Source organism: Lissotriton vulgaris, chromosome 2_1 (assembly GCF_964263255.1).
Source record: "Lissotriton vulgaris chromosome 2_1, aLisVul1.2, whole genome shotgun sequence".
NCBI classification, from domain to species: domain Eukaryota; kingdom Metazoa; phylum Chordata; class Amphibia; order Caudata; family Salamandridae; genus Lissotriton; species Lissotriton vulgaris.
Window position 1 is genome coordinate 182197078 of NC_141687.1, and position 18626 is coordinate 182215703.

At 45.5% G+C, this 18626-nt stretch overlaps 1 protein-coding gene across 1 annotated transcript in view; it reads left to right on the plus strand.

Moving 5' to 3' along the window:
- Nucleotides 1-18626, plus strand: part of BAZ1B (bromodomain adjacent to zinc finger domain 1B) — a 260841-nt gene that overhangs the window by 84710 nt on the left and 157505 nt on the right. Inside the window, exons 11-12 of the mRNA XM_086954030.1 lie at nucleotides 487-585; nucleotides 12692-12869. Of these exons, the coding sequence (XP_086810156.1) occupies nucleotides 487-585; nucleotides 12692-12869 (277 nt within the window). The remainder of the gene's footprint in view (nucleotides 1-486; nucleotides 586-12691; nucleotides 12870-18626) is intronic.

An 18626-nucleotide genomic window follows, 5' to 3' on the forward strand; every position in this document is an offset into this window, starting at 1 on the left:
AATTTTTGCCTTGATCTTAACAGTACTGGTTCAACCTTGTAACAGGCAGGATAGCTGAAAGCTAACCCTCTCGAGGTGAACAAAGAATTTAGCAAGGCCCTACTTGGGTCCCCTTACCATTTGTTGGGGTAAGAAGTTACCTTTCGTTTCAGGTAACTGGATTAGCAATTTCATTTTAGCCTTTTTTGATGTGGTGTTTTTTCGAGATCAGTTGCTGAACTCTGACCATCCTGGCCTTTGCAGGTTTAGTAATGGATTAAACAACCTGTATTGATTGAGTAGTTGGCAACGTAAAAAGTGAGTTCTACTTTGAAGGCCTTGATGTTGCGTGTGATTTAGTTTGCATCGTGCAGATTTGATTTTTTATAATCCTATATGCTTGTATTGTTAGTATCTTTTTTTTGTTGTATTTTTGTATTAAGGACCTAATATATTTGAAGGGCAAAAACCAATTATGAATAAATATTTCTTGTTTTGACCTTGCAGGTTTCTTTGTGACACTCAGAAAGAGCTGGATGAGCTACTCGGCTGTCTGCACCCTCAAGGAGTCAGGGAAAGTGTGCTGAAGGAACGGCTTCAGAAGAGGTGTGTAGTTCGGTGGAGGTGAACGAATTAACTGGCTCAACATGCTTTCCGTTCTTGATGTCAGATTCCCTCTAATGCAGTAGAATGCACCAGACAACGATTAGTAACCTCTTTCTCTTTTACTCACAATAATCCCTTGGATGAACATCTACTCCCTGTATCACTTTCCTAATACATTGTACAGATCAGGGCATGTTTTATCAGCGCATAGTAGAGACCCTGTCTGTCCAGTACTAAATCTGCTTTCCGAACTTCTTCCAGTGGGTAAGAGTCATCTAAAAAATATACAATTCATTGTTTTGGCGACCTCTCACAAGCACTTGAATGTCAAAAAATTGAGATCGCAATGCTGATGTTTAGCAGAAGACAAGTTTTGTAAAATTATGCATTCAGAAAATTGAGCTCGCAATGCTGATGTTTAGCAGAAGACAGGTTTTGTAAAATTATGCATCCAGATTACTGTAAAAGGAAATCTGGTTCTCTTGTGGTTAAGCAGGATCCTAGCATTGTGCACCATATGGCCAAATTACTATTGGCTGTAAATAATGCCAACGCCCTGCCCTGTGTTTCTGATCTTCATTTGCCCATCCCTTTGGGGTAGCACCATCTGGTATTGTATTTGCTGTCATATAGTGCTTCATATCCCTGACTAGGTTCCAAAGCACCTTGCAGACAGAAAACCTGGTCCTATGTGGAAGTAAAAATGTCATATGGCCATTCTCATTATACTGTGCGGGAGGACCAAAGGTGTACTCTTACAATGTTTTTGGTGGTTCCTTTGCAGAACTTTGAAGAACAAAATTAATGCAAAGGGATTCTTAAGCCTTAGTGTATGGATAGAAAATGTATTGGTGCAGTATGGCTTCTGTGGAAAAGTTTAGTGTTGTGTGTATGTAAGGGACGACTTCTAGTCAAAGTTGCCACACCAGTAGCTGTGGCTGTGGGTGGGTTCAGGAGAAAATGTTAGAAAAGATTGTGTGCATGTGAGCAGCAACATGTTCTGGATTGTGTATCAAATGATTGTAATGCCTGTTATGTGGTCAATGTGCCAAAGGCTGAGTGATGCTGCCTTTTGGAGTGCAGTCTTGCATCGGCTATAGAAAAAGCTTTGGAGTCTGCATAAGAGGAGCTGCCCATATAAATGGGCATTTTGCAACCAGCCATGGTATATGCTGTGGACTCCACCCGTGAGCAGTGGAGAGCAACCCACATGAATTGGCAGTACATAGATGGCTATAGTTTACGCTCTGGATGACAGGTGCCTTCGTTATACCATCAACAGTAGGTTTGAGCAGTCCAGTGAGAAAACAAAAGAAACTATAGAAATGGACATTAAGCAATCAACCGTATTCAATGCTCTTGAGGGTCTAACATGATTTGCAGTCAACCTTGATAGAAATTCAGACCATAACCTGAATCTCACTCTTGAGGAGCATAGAGGCATGGGCTTTATATGACCAGCCACAGCATGTTATATGGGGGTCACTTGTGGAGGAGTAACTACTATATGAGAAGCCTTTGAATATACAAGTCATACTAGCGTGCAACCCATAGGAATGATTATGCAATTGGGCGAGGTACTTACTCTGAAGTTCACCCAAGTGCAGCACCGAGCAACCCACAAGAATGGTTATAGTATTGCCATTCTGGGGACACCTGGAGTGACAGAAGAGACAAATCGGGAAAGAGAGGGTTAAGTAACTGAGGAATGCCACACTAACACTGTTCTCTAGGGACTACCCTGGTGTGGTGACCGGATATCCAGCTGACATTTGGGGCACAAAGTAGGCTTTGGTCAGCACTTCCCTGGAAATAACATTCGAATACATACCATGAGAGGAGCAACAGGAGTGTGGTTGAAGGCATGATGGAGTGAATAGGATAGATTTGGCTGAACGCCACAAGACCCACATGCCAAAGTCTTCCTTAACCATTCTGCCAATCACCAGGATGCTCTGGAAAGAGGGCTTAATGCAAGATGGGTGTGATTTGTAAGGGAGATTAGAACCTACCCAACATGATGCTTCTGAGTAAGAGTGGCTAAGGGAAAGCTGTCGGAGGAAGGGTGTGGGGTGGCTGCAGTGGCAGGCTTCATGTGACAGGCAGGCTTTCGGAAAACCTGTGATTGCCCATCGCTCTAGAAAGCAAGATCAATAGGTATTTACTACGGCATTCATATTTCACACTATATTTTGGTGATATGAGCATTTTCCTCAAATACTGAACGTGCTTGATGCTTAATTGCACTTTGCAGCATGAAATTCAGACTTCAGGTTAGTAGGATTTCCCTAAACTGTCTCGTCATGCCAGAAGTGAAACTAATAATGACTTATTGAAAATGTATTTGGACCAAAGAATAACTTTGTTCTCCTGTATGTATCCATATTTATATAGCACAAACCTAACTAGGAGTGCTGTACATTATAGCGAAGGGGCGAGACACACTACAGGAGTGTGGACATCGCACATGAAATTTCTAATTTGTAGGCCTAGAGAAATGATCAAATTATTTTGAGCAAAGCACTGAGGTTGGGGATTCAAACCTGGGTCTTCAGATTTCAAAGTCTGCAGCTTTAGACACTAAGCCCCATCTCATGTGATGCGATGGTTCAATGCTACATGTATTGTTGGCCATGATGAATTTGTTTTGATTAACCTGTACCGTTTCCCCTTCTGGGAAACGGAAGATCTTTTTGTCTATTTATTTTTTTTGTTAGATTCTTGTGCAAAGCCTCTTCATTCTGTTGGTCCCACCTATTCTGCTATTGGAGCTGGTATTTCTAACTGCTTACACTCGTGACTCCTGTTCTGGCGAGCGCATGCTCTCCTCAGCGTCCCTTCCACCACATGAACTTAGCTTAACATTCACTCAGGTTGCCAGCCAAACATGCATAATCTAGTGGGAGCCTTTTTGAAAAACTTCTACCTGTAGATTCTTTGCCTGTTGAAAATCCCCGAATGCCAAACTAGACCTGGGAACTTTTCCCATAGAGCTCCCTTGCTGGCAGGAGGCAGTAGTTCAATCTCTGCAATGAAAGCTTTTCCACAGTGACTTAACTGAAGCCATGAAGTGTCCACTCTAACATCCTGATGTCACCCCTTATTCGCAATCGGGGCTTCTGTCCTCATGACATTGAACCTCTTGTCTGTGGAATTCATGCAATGGTCTTTAAAATTATTTCAATATAGTGGTTGGGGATGTCTTTTACCTAGTGATTGGTGTTAAGCCCCGTTGCAATTGCAAGGCGAAAAATATCTGACGGCACACAAGGTGTGTTCATAGGGCTAGGATCGTGCCACTACTCTAGTAATGCGTTAGAATGAGTCCCAATGCTATCCGGTAACGCATGGCCAAACTTTCTGCCCTGTGACAAGTCATTCTGAATGTTGTATGCGCTCCGGGTCAAGCAATGCTATTTGCACTCTAGGTCTCCATCGCGTTCGCTGCCTTCCTTCAAAGGAAACATACGTTGAATCTTTGAGGTGAATCTTCTCCGCTGGTCGAGGTCCAGATGTCAACCCCCCCCCCCTTCCTTTGCGCACTTCACCTCCAGCAGAGTCGTTTTTTTGCTGGAGCTACTAGATATAACTCCACTTGAGGGACTGCCTCCATCGGTACCTGTTGCTCCACCATCCTTACCATTCAGGTATCTGGTGATTCCTCCGATGGCACCTGCCTATCCTGAATTCTTGTTGTCAGGGGCCGAGCCAGCTTTTTCCCTCCATGTCGTGATGATGTTTCAGCTTGGAGCTGAGACCAAAGGGACCATTTGGGGCTCTGCTCAGGGTTATGCTTGTGGGTTATTTGAGGGTGCTGAGTCTCCTTTTTTTCGACTAAAAACACCCCTGGCGAGAGGTGGATTCCTCTGGCACGAATACCATCCAAGGAACAACCAGTGTGTGTCTCTTTTGGGGTCTAGAAGAGGCCAAGACGACTGAGGAAAAATAATATAAAGGAGTGGGGTTATTCCTGTCTGCTCTACTGGCAAACCGTGGACAACTTATTTGAGTCTGGTATAGATCTCCTATAAATGCCTGGTACAAAACAGATGATGGTAGTGGGACTGTTGCTGTGCTGCCACCACCACCTTCTTCAGATACAACTGACTACCTAAGAGCAGTACCGTAGGTGCCAGCTCAGGAATTGAACAGGGTTACTTCTTTCAGTACTTTCTGGGATGGCGTTCTTGAACAGGTTCTAGAAAATGGGCTTTTACCCCCAGAAGGGAAAGTTTTAAAGATCCTGTCTGACACCTGTCCTTCAGGCGCTCTGAAGTGGAAGACCCTCTGGGGAGGCAGAGCAGAGTAGCAACCACTGCTGCTGTAAACAGCTCCTATCTAGATATTTGCAGGATCTCTACCTGTAGATTGAATTTGAATGTTTGTTAAGCCCTATTGATTTGGTTTTATTCCAGAGCAGATACTACAGTGATGGCAGTATACCCAGTGGAACCTCTTTGCTTTTGGGTGGAGTGAGCAGAGAAGTGCCACGGGGTTATGGGTTCTCTGCCAAGGTGCAATTTAAGCTTGCTATATTTTCGATTTGTAAATGAGAAAATACTGCGATGGGATAGGAAGTTATTTGCTCTTAATACTTGTTCTCAATCATGTGTATTCTCCCATCTCCCATCCCACAATTTTCCCCAGTTACTGGTATCCTATGTGAAGGAAGCACTGACAATGCAGTCAGGATAGTATAACTTTTGGAGGCAAGAGTTATTTATCTGGTGGACCAATGGAGTCTATAGTGAGGACTTTTGTACTTCTGGCCCTTCGGCAAGAACACTAAATGATCTCTTTACACCATAAACTAACAACCTGCACAATCACAGTTGACTCCCTTATGGATTCAGGAGTTAAGTTAACCACTGTTTTAACCATTCATCTGTTTGTCTGAGGCTTATGCAAAGGGATTCAAATTATTAGATGTTGCAGCACTTGAGCAAAAAAAACCCTGTTCCTTCTTTTATCCAACTATTTATTGCTTTGTAACTAAACTACCTTTTTTATTGGATATAAATATTGGCAAGACTAACCTTTAATTGTCTTGCAACATGATCTTTTAACAATCCAAGAAGATCCCTCCCCTCTGCAGTTTTTGCAGGTGAGTACTTCACCTCTCAAGTGATGTGTTGCTTTTACAACTGCTGCTTGCTGTCATCTTTTGTAGGGAACTATCCTGGTGGGGACTGCCTTTGATCCTTGTTCATAAGCACTTATAACAGGTCCCTGTCTTGTGGCAATAGGCTGGGATTTGGTAGCTGTGCTGAGAGAAAATCCTCCTTTTGACACCCATTGCAGGGCTGGTGTGTGTCTGCTGTGTTAGTTTGGGAGGGACAGATGTTGGATCATGGTTGCACACTGTACTGGTATGGTCTCATGCTCCTTTGTCTTTTGACCCAAGGCAGTGGAACTTAGTACTTAATGCAATACAACTTTGGGCGGTTGGTACTTATGTGCTAGTGGCCCAACTCCTTAGAAGTCAACTTAGTGATTGGGTGTGCCTTACAGCTTATAGTTTGGGCCTGTGGATCAGTCTTTTCCTGCTGACATATATATTTAAGGAATACTTCTCCTATCTGCACTTTAGGTGTTTACATTGCATCAATGCCTAATGTGTATCCTTGCTCTGTTTCCTCTGACTCTTCTACACAATGCTTTTTTTAGTCTCTTCACTTGCCTTGTTCCATTTTTGGTTCCGTTTGTTACACACTTTTGAATGTTATTATTGGCAATAGGAGTCAGTGCCCTCTTGCAAGCAGTTTCCAGTTTACATTGACTGGTCGCTTATACCCCTTCCTCAATTCCCCTCCCCAACAAAGTGGCCTATCCAACTTCGACGGCCCAGTCCATTCACCAAGTTCTAAACAAATTACATTGAGGTGTAAATTTCCTAAAAGTAAGCTTGGGTTTGATTTAGTCCAGCTAATCTGTAGATCAAGCTGAAATACCTAGATTGCAGAATAGCATGGTTGTAATCTTGCTATTACTCTGCACAGGTTCCGTTTACGCCACCTAAGTCTCTTTTTTTATAACAGATTTGATTGATTTTAATAGCTATACATCATGTTTGTGGTCCAGCGATAACCATGTGTAACATATACATCTTAGTATCACATAACTAAACTAAACTCCAGTCCCCCAGCCCACCCCACCTTTAAGTTGGCGTGGAATCCCATGCTTAAAGGGGGAGCACAGGCATTTTACTACAGGTAGGCAGGGTTAAAGTGCACATAATTCTAATTTTAGCAACAGAGATAGGGTCCATCCAGGGTGGCCATGCAGAAATGGCGGATTTCCTAAAAGATCCTTGATTGCTAGTAACCTAGCATTGTCGCCCAAATTAGACCTTTTGAGAATGGAATCTGCTGTAGTTAAAGAAACATGTGTTAGACCACTGGAGCAAGAACTGTGGAATTGGTAAAACACGCCTCTAACTACTTTAGCTATTCGCTTTCTGACATGGAGATAATAGAAAAAGTGTTGCTCCTCACAAACGTCCCCCCATGCAGAATATTAATCCCTGGACCATCTCCCCAGTGTTGTAACTTGGCCACAAGAAAACCTATTTTGTCACCATGCATTGATATACCTGATCCTTCTACATTGTAGCATTCTCACTGATAGTTGAAAACCTGCAGGTCTAGTGAATTGAATTATCTTCCCAGGATTCTCCAAAATCAGTCCTAGAAGGCTGGATCCATGCCGGATTTTTAGCATATTACCATTTAGATAAATGTAGTTAACTTAAAATATGGCATGGATCTGACCCTCCAGGACACACTTTGGAATACTCTGATATACTCTAACATAACTAATTTACTTAATGATTAATACGTAAACTGGTCTCAAATGGTGCGATCCTTGGCAAATATTTTATTTTAGAGACTCCTTTTTCTTCATAATCACATGAGACCTCGGAGGCTCAACATTTCTGCTGTACAAAAAAACTTGATCTAGGTCTTGGTCTGCCATATGTGGGTGGTTAGGAAGGGTGTTCCAGGTCTTGGCGGCGGGGTAGGGGATGGATCTGCTGCCGGAGGTCGTTCGTTGGATGCACGGGACAGGGGCGAGGCTGGCAAAGCGGAGCTGGTGGGTGGGGGTGTGGAAGCGGAGTCTGCTGTTCAGGTAGGCCGGACCGGCGTAGTGGAGTGCTTTGTGTGCGTGGATGAGGAGCTTGAAGGTGATCCTCTTGTTGACGAGGAGCCAGTGTAGGTCTCAGGTGGGGGGTGATGTGGCTGCGGCGGGGGACGTTAATGATCAGTCGGAGGGAGGCGTTTTGGATGCGTTGTAGTCGTCGTAGGTGTTTGGCTGGGATTCCTGCGTAATGTGTTGCCGTAGTCCACCTACTTAGAGCTACTAGCAGTATTCCTAGCACTAAAAATTTTCCAAGTACATAACCAAGCTGTCCTGATCCGGACGAACATGACAGCCATGTACTATATACAAAAACAAGGAGGCACACATTCTCTGCAACTGTCCCAGCTTGCACCGAACATTTGGAGATGGGCCATTCCACAAAAAATATATCTATTAGCCGAACACCTTCCAGGAGTTCATTATTAGATTGCAGATCTGTTAAGTCGACAGACGCAACAGATTCACAAATGGAAACTACATACATAAGTACTTCTACCATTTTTCCACAAGTGGGGCAACCAGACATAGATCTGTTTGCCACACACAATACTTGTTATGCTGCAAAATGGAAAAGGTTTACCATTTACTACACCAATAATCCTATTGATCCACTGGATGCTTCCATCCAGAATATCATTTGCTATCTACTGCATTTACAAAGATGTAATCTAGCATACTCATCTATACGTTTTCATCTTGCAGCACTTGTCACTATTTAGATTCCCTGTAATTAAAGCATTTATGGAAGAACTAAAAAGAATCATTCTTCCTAGGCTACCACCCTATCCAGGGTGGAACCTAAATATTATTTTTACCAGGCTCATGGGACCCCCATTTAAACCTTTACACAAATGTGAACTACAGTTCCTCACATGGAAAACCGCTTTCCTAGTTGCCATTACCTCTTAGAAGAGTAAGTGAGATTCAAGCTTCACTATACAGGAACCATTTTTACGACTACATTGTAACCAAGTCCTCGGAACAAACCCAATTCCTTCCTAAAGTCATCACTCAATTTCATCTTGATCAATCAGTAGAGTTGCCAGTGTTTCTTCAAAACACAGACTCTGTAGCAGAAAGAGCTCTACATACCCTAGATGGTAAGATCCCTTCTTTATTACATTGACAGAACTAAATCCTTTTGCAAAACAATTGTTTGTAGCTTTCTCCCCACCGCATAAAGGCAATCCCATCTCTAAAGCTGGTATTGCAAGGAGGATTGTAAAATGTATCCAAATATGCTATCAAAAAGCAAAACGCACATTACCAATTCCTCCTAGAGTGCACTCCACATGCAAACTAGGAGCCTCTATGGCTTCCTTAGGGAACATTCTCCTTAGGGAACATTCTCCTTAGGGAACATTTCCCTAGAAGACCTCTGTAAAGCAGCAACAGTAAAGCAGCAACATGGTCTACTGCACACATCTTCACTAAACACTATTGTGTTGATGTGCAAGCCAAGCAGCAAGCTGCTGTAGGCCAACAGATACAGGTGACCACCGCTTGGGGAGACACTGCTGTATAGTCTATGCTAAGTGTGAGATCTGCAGCTCGCATGCCTCGAATGGAAAATGCTACTTACCAGTATGCATCTGTTCTTGGCATTTAGTGCTGCAGATTCTCACACGCCCACCCTCCTCCCCGTGACCTGTATCTGTTCCAGTTCTATCTTACTTAGATATACACACGGATATATTTTTTCTTTCTACTAACTGCATTTCCCGTCATGGCGAAAAACAATCTAAGGATGGAGTCGATGCCCATGTGCACTATTGTCCAAGGGAGGAGTCACCTATCTCGTGACTACAAAGACCTCTTCTAAGACAACCTGCAGCATCTGAGCCCAACACCAGATCGCGATCTAATGCTAAGTTTGAGAATCTGCAGTTCTGCATGCCAAGAACAGGTAAGTAGCATTTTCCTTACAGGCAATCTGATCATGGCAGGGACTGTATCAGGACTGAAGTCCAGAAGATGTTGGATTTGGGAGTTATTGAACTCTGATAGCCCTTGGGCTAGTTCAGTGGCCTTGGTACTGAAACCTCACACCCAGGGTGGTGAGCGATGAGGTTTTGTGTAGACTACAGCGGTCTCAATGCAGTCACTAGGACTGATGCCCATCCAATTCCAAGAGCAGATGAGCTTATAGATACTTTGGCCTCAGCCAAGTTTCTGAGCACATTTGATCTTACAGCTGTCTACTGGCAGACCAGATTTGCTGATGATTCAAAGCCAAAGACAGCATTTTTCACCCCTAGTTGGCACAACCAATTTGTGGTAATGCACTTTGGTTTGAATAATGCACTGCCACTTTTCAAAGGTTGGTGAACAAAGTCCTGATAAGCCTGGAAGACTATAGTGCAGCATATCTAGATGATATTGCTGTCTTTAGCTCCGCCTGGTTCACCTGAGATGTTTTGGAGGCCCTGAAGAACGCAGGCCTAACTATCAAGGCTACTAAGTACCAGATAGGGTAGAGTCAGGTTGTGTACCCGGGCCACCTTGTTGGTGGAGGCAAGGTTCAACCATTAAAGAGCTCTGCCTCACCTGAAGCAATCCTGGTATGATCATCCTCTTTTCACTATGCCAAAACAGCCCCATTTCCTAAGACCCCTCCTCCAGCAGTCGAACAACATTTTGTCGCATTCTGACCAAGCCAGCTGGCCATTGGTTAAGGTTGGGAGGGGCGGGGGATAGCTCTCACAATATAATTCCTATTTGAACCTACAAAAGACCAGTGGAGTGGTCATGTCCCCTGGTACAGGGCCGAGTTCCCCCATGTCCCTCACCAGAAGAGACTGTCTTATTTGTAGTGGTAATCTGGTCAGCCAAGCAGCTGAAATCATGAACCTTGAATTTCTGTCTGAGGTGAAAACCAGTGCCATAACTGAAGTTTTTGCAGCCTGGGCTGTCATTTGACGAAACACTGACCGTTACTCTGCTTTGCGTGTGGGCACCTTTGCTAAAAATTTGTGCCTACCCACATGTAAATGGATGGGTTGCACAACACTACAGACCTTCTCACGGTGGCCCTGCCTTTTTCGACTACACAGCCTTTTCTGGAGAGGTAGATAGTTCAGGCTTCCACTAGCGCAATCTAGAGCGGTCTAGTGTTCTCTTTAGGTGGTCTACCCTTTTGTTCAGTTAAGATCAGCTATTAATTGGATTGGTCCTTCTTTGAATTATGGGACTTGGTTGCAGAGATCTTGCTAGTAGTCCTGAGGAATTTCACACCGGCTTGGCACAGACCATTCAGATTGTCTGAGACATCGATTTATGTCCTACAGTGAGGCCTGGACACGACCAACTGTTCAGGCAAAGCAGTCAGGACTAGTGCGATGTGCAGGATGAGTTCATGGGCTTCTTTGGTGACAACTAATCTCACAGATTTTCCTTTTGATGGGTCATGCCTCTTTGGTCAGACTGTGCCATAATGCGCTTTTGCCCTTTACAGAAAGTAGAGCCAGGATGCTATTTATGGATCTCCATACCTGCAAGTTAGTATCTTTCGAGGCCCACCACCTCAACCGGTCCCTTCGGGTTAGGGTGTCTGCAGAAAGTGTTCAGGCCTGTCAAGGAAAGAAGGCTGGAATTTTGCTGTAGTTTGCCCTTGTTAGCATGTGACCATCCTGTTGGAGGCAGAATCAAATTTTCTCACAGCTATTTTAGTCTTGTTCCCAATGTTAGTGATAAGAATATAGACATCCGAATTTAGAGGCTGCTGCTAAATCTAGTCAAAAGGCAACTAAACTTTTTTTTTTGTAAAGTTTTTTTATTGGTAATCAACACAACCGGCTTCAGAAATCATTGTCATAGCATAATGAAGTTATTGCACAGAAAAAGTGGCATGGTATGGTAACCCTGCGCCCCATCCCCTCCCCGAACCCCCCTATATCATATCCTGGGATACAGACTTGTAACCTTGGCACTTTTTACGGCCCATCCAGCAACTAAACCTTCTTAATTTAAACAATCCACCTTTGCTTTGGCTTTTTTTTTTTTTAACTATTTGTTGGGTGAAGTGTGCAGCTTATAGGCTAAAAAAACAGTCCCTTTTTATGCACTGGTTTTTACTCCTGGTTACAAAGTGACATCTTGCTGATGATTTTGAATTGATCTAGGTTCGTACACTGTTTCTTTTCCATTGCAACCTTTAAGTTGAAGCGGTTTTGAGCTGAATCCTTCGAAAACACCAGACTAGGGTCACATTGGTCCTCTTATCCCTCTACAATAATTCAGTTTTGCCAAGCACAGCAGGCGACTCACTTCTTGGTACATGTCTTCACTGGCCTCTACTCCTTTACTTAACAATATGCCTTGAAGTTAATGGTTCTTGTACTTTGGCATTGTAGATAGTACCCATGAAAATTACCACAACTGCTTCCAAGCATAGACTAATCTATCAGCATATTCATTCCTGAAGTAGGCCTAATTTGAATACATCCAAGAACAAAAATTTACCAGGACACAATGAATACTATGCATTATGGGGATACAGTCTGTTTTAAAGAGCATGGCCATTGTACTCTGCATTGGGCACAGTCTCATTCAAAATCGCAGAAACGTTTAGTGACTTTCTGCCACCTGCTTCGGTTACGTGGCCCATCTGTGCTGTTAACATCAGGCATAACTAATAATCCTAAAATATAATTTCGTTATCTGGTGTAACTAGAAGAGCATGTACCGGGCTGACCTACTATAACTAAACTCTTAATTACCCTCTCATCCTGCCCCCCACTTGTGATATTAAGTGCTGTTGTGTTATTTGTTTAGCTGTTTTCTTTTGTCAGTCTGCATAACATGTAGACACTGGTCTCTTTATATATACTTCGATACACTAGCATTTGTTGTATTTGACATGGTGGCTTCACTTTGTTCAATGGGTCCTTATGATTCCTGCTTCGCTAGTTTTTTGATAACTAGATATGCAGTATTCTGCCGTTTACATCTAATATTTCTTCTACAGGTATCCGGATATACTGCATTCTATATATTTTTCACGGAAGACGAACCCAGGTCTGAAAAATTGTGATGGGCAACAGGAGCTGTTAAACTTCCTACGCACTGACATAATTGAAGTTGCCACACGGCTACACAAGGGAGGTTTGGGCTATCTTGACGAGACTACAGAGTTTGAAGCTCGGGTAGGTAGCCTTTGTTTTTAGAGTGCTACTGATGTGTATACCTGCCCAGTTTGCTTTCTAAATACTCTGCTGTTGCTTTTCTCTCTGCTGTGGACAAGTAGGTTGCTTCGTTCACGCACACCCTTCTTTCTTTTTATTAGTTCATTTAGAGCTGCTCCTGGCTAGCTGTGGCTAACTTTGTAATACGGCACAATTTGTTTTTTTTGTACATAAAAATTATCTTTGTGTAATTGGTAGCAAAGTCGCCAGACTATATTCGCCATACTGATTATTTGTTTTATTTGTCAAGTGTGGTCCAGATTCTCAGGACACTGGAGCACATAAATAGAAAAGAGATAGTTCCAAGCAAAGTTGAACTATTGAAAAGTACTTGTTAAATTTAATTTGTATACCTAGTGCGATAAATTATATGTACAGGTGCTTGTACAAATGCTAATAAAATATTTACACCGACTGTTATATTCAATAGACTCATTGCAATGAGAATGTGATAAAGTAACACGAGATTGATTCAGTTTATATACAAATTTAGAACCTAGTGTTGTAATTTTTGAGCAAGTGCATTGCTGGTATAGGTTTTATAAATTATAAGTTTACTTGTTACAGTTTAGGAATCTCATTTAATACCTAAATATTGGAATAAACACCAGAAAACAAATTCTTGAGACTAGGGGATTTAGTAAGGCGCTGTTTGGAAATATTAATCAAAAGGTGGGTGCTTTTAAATGCAGCATATGGGGATGGTCCTTGGTTTGGGATGTCGGGGGAGTGGAGGATGTGTTCATAGTGGAAAGTCTGGTTCATAACATCATTGATACTGCACCTTCTAAGTTAGTATGCTCTAAAACCATCTTGGTTTCTGCCAGATCTTGACCTAACTTATTCCATTTTTAGGTTTTGCCTAAAAATCTATTTTTAATTTAAACTTAAAAGGGACATGCATCCTGTCTCCTCTCTTTCCTGGCTTCTCATTGGTTCCTGTGCGTGCTACTTACTTTTCCTCCAATTCTTTTGGCTGTAGCATATTTTCCTGCATTTACCAATGCTTGTGCCTCATCTGCTTCTCTTATCAGTTTCCCGTAGCCGAAACACTGTTAACATCCGCTTTGGTGGAACTATTTTTTCATAAAGTTTTGCCTTTTTTGCTTCTTACTCTTGTAGCATATTTATGTAACCACTTATCCCCCGGAGAGATTGTGATTTGCATAGAATCACAGGGTTTTGAGCTGCTGAGACTGGAACCGGGATCCCCAGTTCTCTAGTCTGGAACTGACCACTGAGCCACATCCCCTCTACTCCCATGTTATTTGTCGGGGAGCTATTTCCTTCTCCTGGATGCTGATTGATGAAAACAGCTCTTTATTCATCACATAGGTGAAACAGATGCATTACCAAGGATGACAATAAGTGGCATATGATTAAGACTCGTGGAGTCGAAACGCGTAATGCCTGGCTTGTCACAGAATAAAACAATTTTAACCAGCGCTGTTGGTGTGGCTTGTATTACGCTGCTGGAAGAAGCGTGTGTTTCATGTGAATGTGTGTGTGTATGTATGATTCCCCCCCCCTTCCCGGTGCTTTTTTATTTATTTGGAGTTTTATATATTGCTGGCTAGACCCGGAGGTATCAGAGAGCTTTACATAAGGGAGAACTTGGATGTTACATAGGTTACAAAAAATAGATACAAAACATCAATGTCCAACACTAAAAGTGCTGTTGAGCAAGGGAAAGAACACAATTACACTTAGCAAATCAGGGGGGGGATCAGGAATACGAAAGAGGAAGGAGACTGGGTAGGGAGGGCAACACAACGGGGAGACAAGAAAAAACAAAGTTCGATGTCCGGCTGAGTGGGTGACGTCCGAGGGGGTGAACCAGAGCCAAACCCCTTTATAGCTGCGTAGGTCAGCTCCACCGTGCATCGTCCAAGGTTGCTCTGGCTCCACAGTAATTATTTATGGATTCCACTCAGAGGACATCATCAAAGTTCCATCTAAAGCCACGGTACCAGTGTTACTGGGAAGCGCTGTTCACCTCGTCCTCCTGCTCGCCCCAAGTTCAAGAGTGGTGAGAGGAGAGGTAGAAGGGACCGTTCCAGAGTCAGCAGATAATCCCCATTCACAGCAGTAGTAGTGAAAGTAGTGCATTGGTGAAGGATCCGAGTTGAAAGGGGACCCAAGGCGCCTTGGGGGTCCAATAGTGATGGCCTGGCCTGACCTGGTCAGAAACGGTCGCTCCACCCGCTCCTGGCCGTCCGTTTACCGCATCAACACTCTGTGCCAGACTGTGCCCCCGATCTCGCCTGCATCCTGGGATATATCGTATCTGTGTCCCCGATCTCACCCTGCTTGGTGTGGTATCGTATTTGCTGCCTTCATTAGTATCTGTGCCAGACTGTGCCCCGATCTCGCCCTGCATTGCTTTGTTGTTGTTTGGTGCCATTTTGTTGTCCCAGCCAGTCTCGCCTCCCCGCTCCCTGCCGCTGCTCCCCCGCGGCCCCACCCCCGCTCCCTACAGCATCTACAATCGATCCCCTCCCCACTCGCCACCCCGCTCCCGCCTCCCAGCTGCTCCTCCCCCCTCCACTCTCCACTTATGACAGATACACTTACACGCAGCGGTCACAGGCCCTAAGCGCGCCAAAGGTAAGCCCGTCCGCGCCTGGACCGCACCCAGCGCCAGAACCCCTGGACCCCGCAAAGGCCACCCCTCACGCCGACCTTACGACGCCGACACTCACTGCTCTCAACACTGGCCGACTCCCCGACTGCCACCAAGCCGCCCCAGGACGCACCCACGGTCCCTTCACCTGCCAATCATGCACGTTCTGCTGCATCAGGACCCGCACTACATCCACAAACGCCAAACAGAGCTCCGACAACAACCACCTGAAGTGCATCCTGCTTAACACCCGCTCCGTCCACAGACACTCCGTGGAACTATGGAACCTACTCGACACCGCATCGCCGGACGTCGCCTTTATCACGGAAACCTAGATGAACGCCTCATCAGCACCCAACATCGCCATAGCCATCCCGGACGGATACATGATTATCCGAAAGGACCGCATCAACCAATTGGGAGGAGGCATCGCCATCATCCACAGGAACACCATTTGCATCTCGACCAGCTCCGAACACACCCTCATAGCCACCGAACACCTCCACTTCCAGATGCACACCGATCCCAAGACCACACTCAGAGGCACCCTCATATACAGACCTCCAGGACCCCGCACACAATTCAGCGAAGACATCGCTGAATTGGTCAGCCCACACACCCTCCCCTCCAATGACTACATTCTCCTAGGGGACCTCCACTTCCACCTCGAGAATGACAGCAACACCACCACCACCCTGCTGGACAACCTCGCCAATCTCGGACTCAAACAACTGGTGAATACCCCCACCCACTACGCTGGACACACACTCGACCCAATCTTCTCCTCCAGCAAGCACATCTCATTCAATCACGCCATGGGATTCCACTGGACAGACCACAGCTGCGTCCACTTCAGCTTCAGAAAGACCACGACCCACCACCACTCGCAACAAGCTCCCCGCAGAAGCTGGAACAAAATTACCACCGACCAGCTCACCACATCACTGAACCAAAACCCTCCCGCCAGATCAACGGACCCAAATCAAGCAGCCATCAATCTCGCACAGTGGATCACCCACTGCGCTGACGAATTAGCACCCATGAAAAACCATCCCAACAAGCCCGGAAGCAAAAAAGCCTCCTGGTTCACTGACGACCTCAAGAACTCCAAAAAGAACTGCCGCACCCTCGAGAAAACCTGGCGAAGAAACCCAACCAGACAACATGACCGCCCTCAAGAACGCCACCCGCAAACACCATCAGCTGATCCGCACCGCCAAGAAATCAGCATTCAAGGATCGACTAGACAACAACGCCCACAACAGCAAGGAACTCTTTAGCATTGTCAAAGAACTCACCAATCCCAGCGCCGGCAACAATGACATCACTCCCTCTCAAGACCTGCGTTTCTCTAGACTCATTCTTCCACAGCAAGATCGCTGACATACATAACAGCTTCAGCGACCAGTCCACTCCCCTCACCACTTAATTGAAGCCCCCCACCACCACCCTTCGCGCCTGGACCCGATCAGCAACGAAGACACCATCTGCTTGATGAACTCCATCCACTCAGGATCACCAACCGACCCATTCCCCCATCACATCTTCAACAAGGCCGACTCCGTCATCGCACCCCAACTCCGGGACATCATCAACTGCCCCCTCAACACCCCTACCTTCCCATAAAGCTGGAAACATGCCGAACTCAGTGCCCTCCTGAGAACCTACAGCTGACCCCACCGAACTTAAGAACTACCGCCCCATCTCGCTCCTCCCATTCCCCGCCAAAGTCATAGAAAAGACCATCAACAGTCAGCTCGCCGCCTTTGAGTCTAACGGCTCCCTCGACCCCTCACAGTCCGGCTTCTGAGCCAATCACAGCAACGAGGCCGCCCTCATCGCAGCCACAGACGACATCCGGACTCTGCTCGACAACGGGGAAACACCGTCCCTCATCCTCCTGGACCTCTCCGCAGCGTTCGACACGGTCTGCCACCGTACCCTTGTACAACGCCTCAGCAACGTTGGAATACAAGATAAAGCATTGGATTGGATCATCTCGTTCCTCGCCGGAAGAACCCAGAGAGTTCGCCTCCTCCCTTTCAGATCTGAGGCCACCGAAGTCATCTGCGGCGTACCACAAGGATCTTCGCTCAGCCCCACCCTCTTAAACGTCTACATGAGTCCTCTCACATCCATCGCACGCCAACACAACCTCAACATCCTCTCCTACGCTGACGACACACAGCTGATCCTCTCCCTCACCAAAGACCCAAACACCGCCAAAACCAACCTACACGAAGGGATGAAAGACATAGCCGAGTGGATGAAGAACAGCCACCTAAAACTGAATTCAGACAAGACTGAAGTCCTCATCCTAGGGTCATCCCCCTCTGCCTGGGACGACTCATGGTGGCCCCCGGCCCTAGGCAACGCACCCAAACCAACGGACCATGCTCGCAACTTGGGATTCATCCTAGACTCCTCCCTCTCGATGACCAGACAAGTCAACGCCGTCTTATCATGTTTTAACATCCTACGCATGCTCCTAAAGATCTTCCGATGGATCCCCACCGAAACAAGGAAGACGGTCACCCAAGCACTTGTCACAAGCCGACTGGACTACGGAAACACCCTCTACGCCGAAACCACTGCCAAATTGCAGAAAAGACTTCCAACGCATTCAGAACGCCTCAGCTCGACTCATCCTAGACATACCCCGCCACAACAACATATCCGGCCACCTGAGAGACCTACACTGGTTCCCCGTCAACGAGAGAATCACGTTCCGGCTCCTCACCCATGCACACAAGGCCCCCTAGGACCAAGTTACCTCAACACCCGCCTGACCTTTTAAACCCGTACCCGTCAACTACGATCGTCCAACCAAGCCCTCGCCGCGATTCCACGCATTCGGAGAGCCACCATGGGAGGAAGATCCTTCTCCTACTTAGCGGCCAAAACCTGGAACTCCCTCCCCACCCACCTCTGCCTTACACAGAACCACCTCTCCTTCAGAAAGCAACTCAAGACTTGGTTGTTTGATCAGTAATGAACCCCCCTCCCTCAAGCGCCTTGAGACCCTCTGGGTGAGTAGTGCGCTATACTAATTTTTAACTAGACCCTTACTTGAATGTGGTAGGCCATCGTTAGAG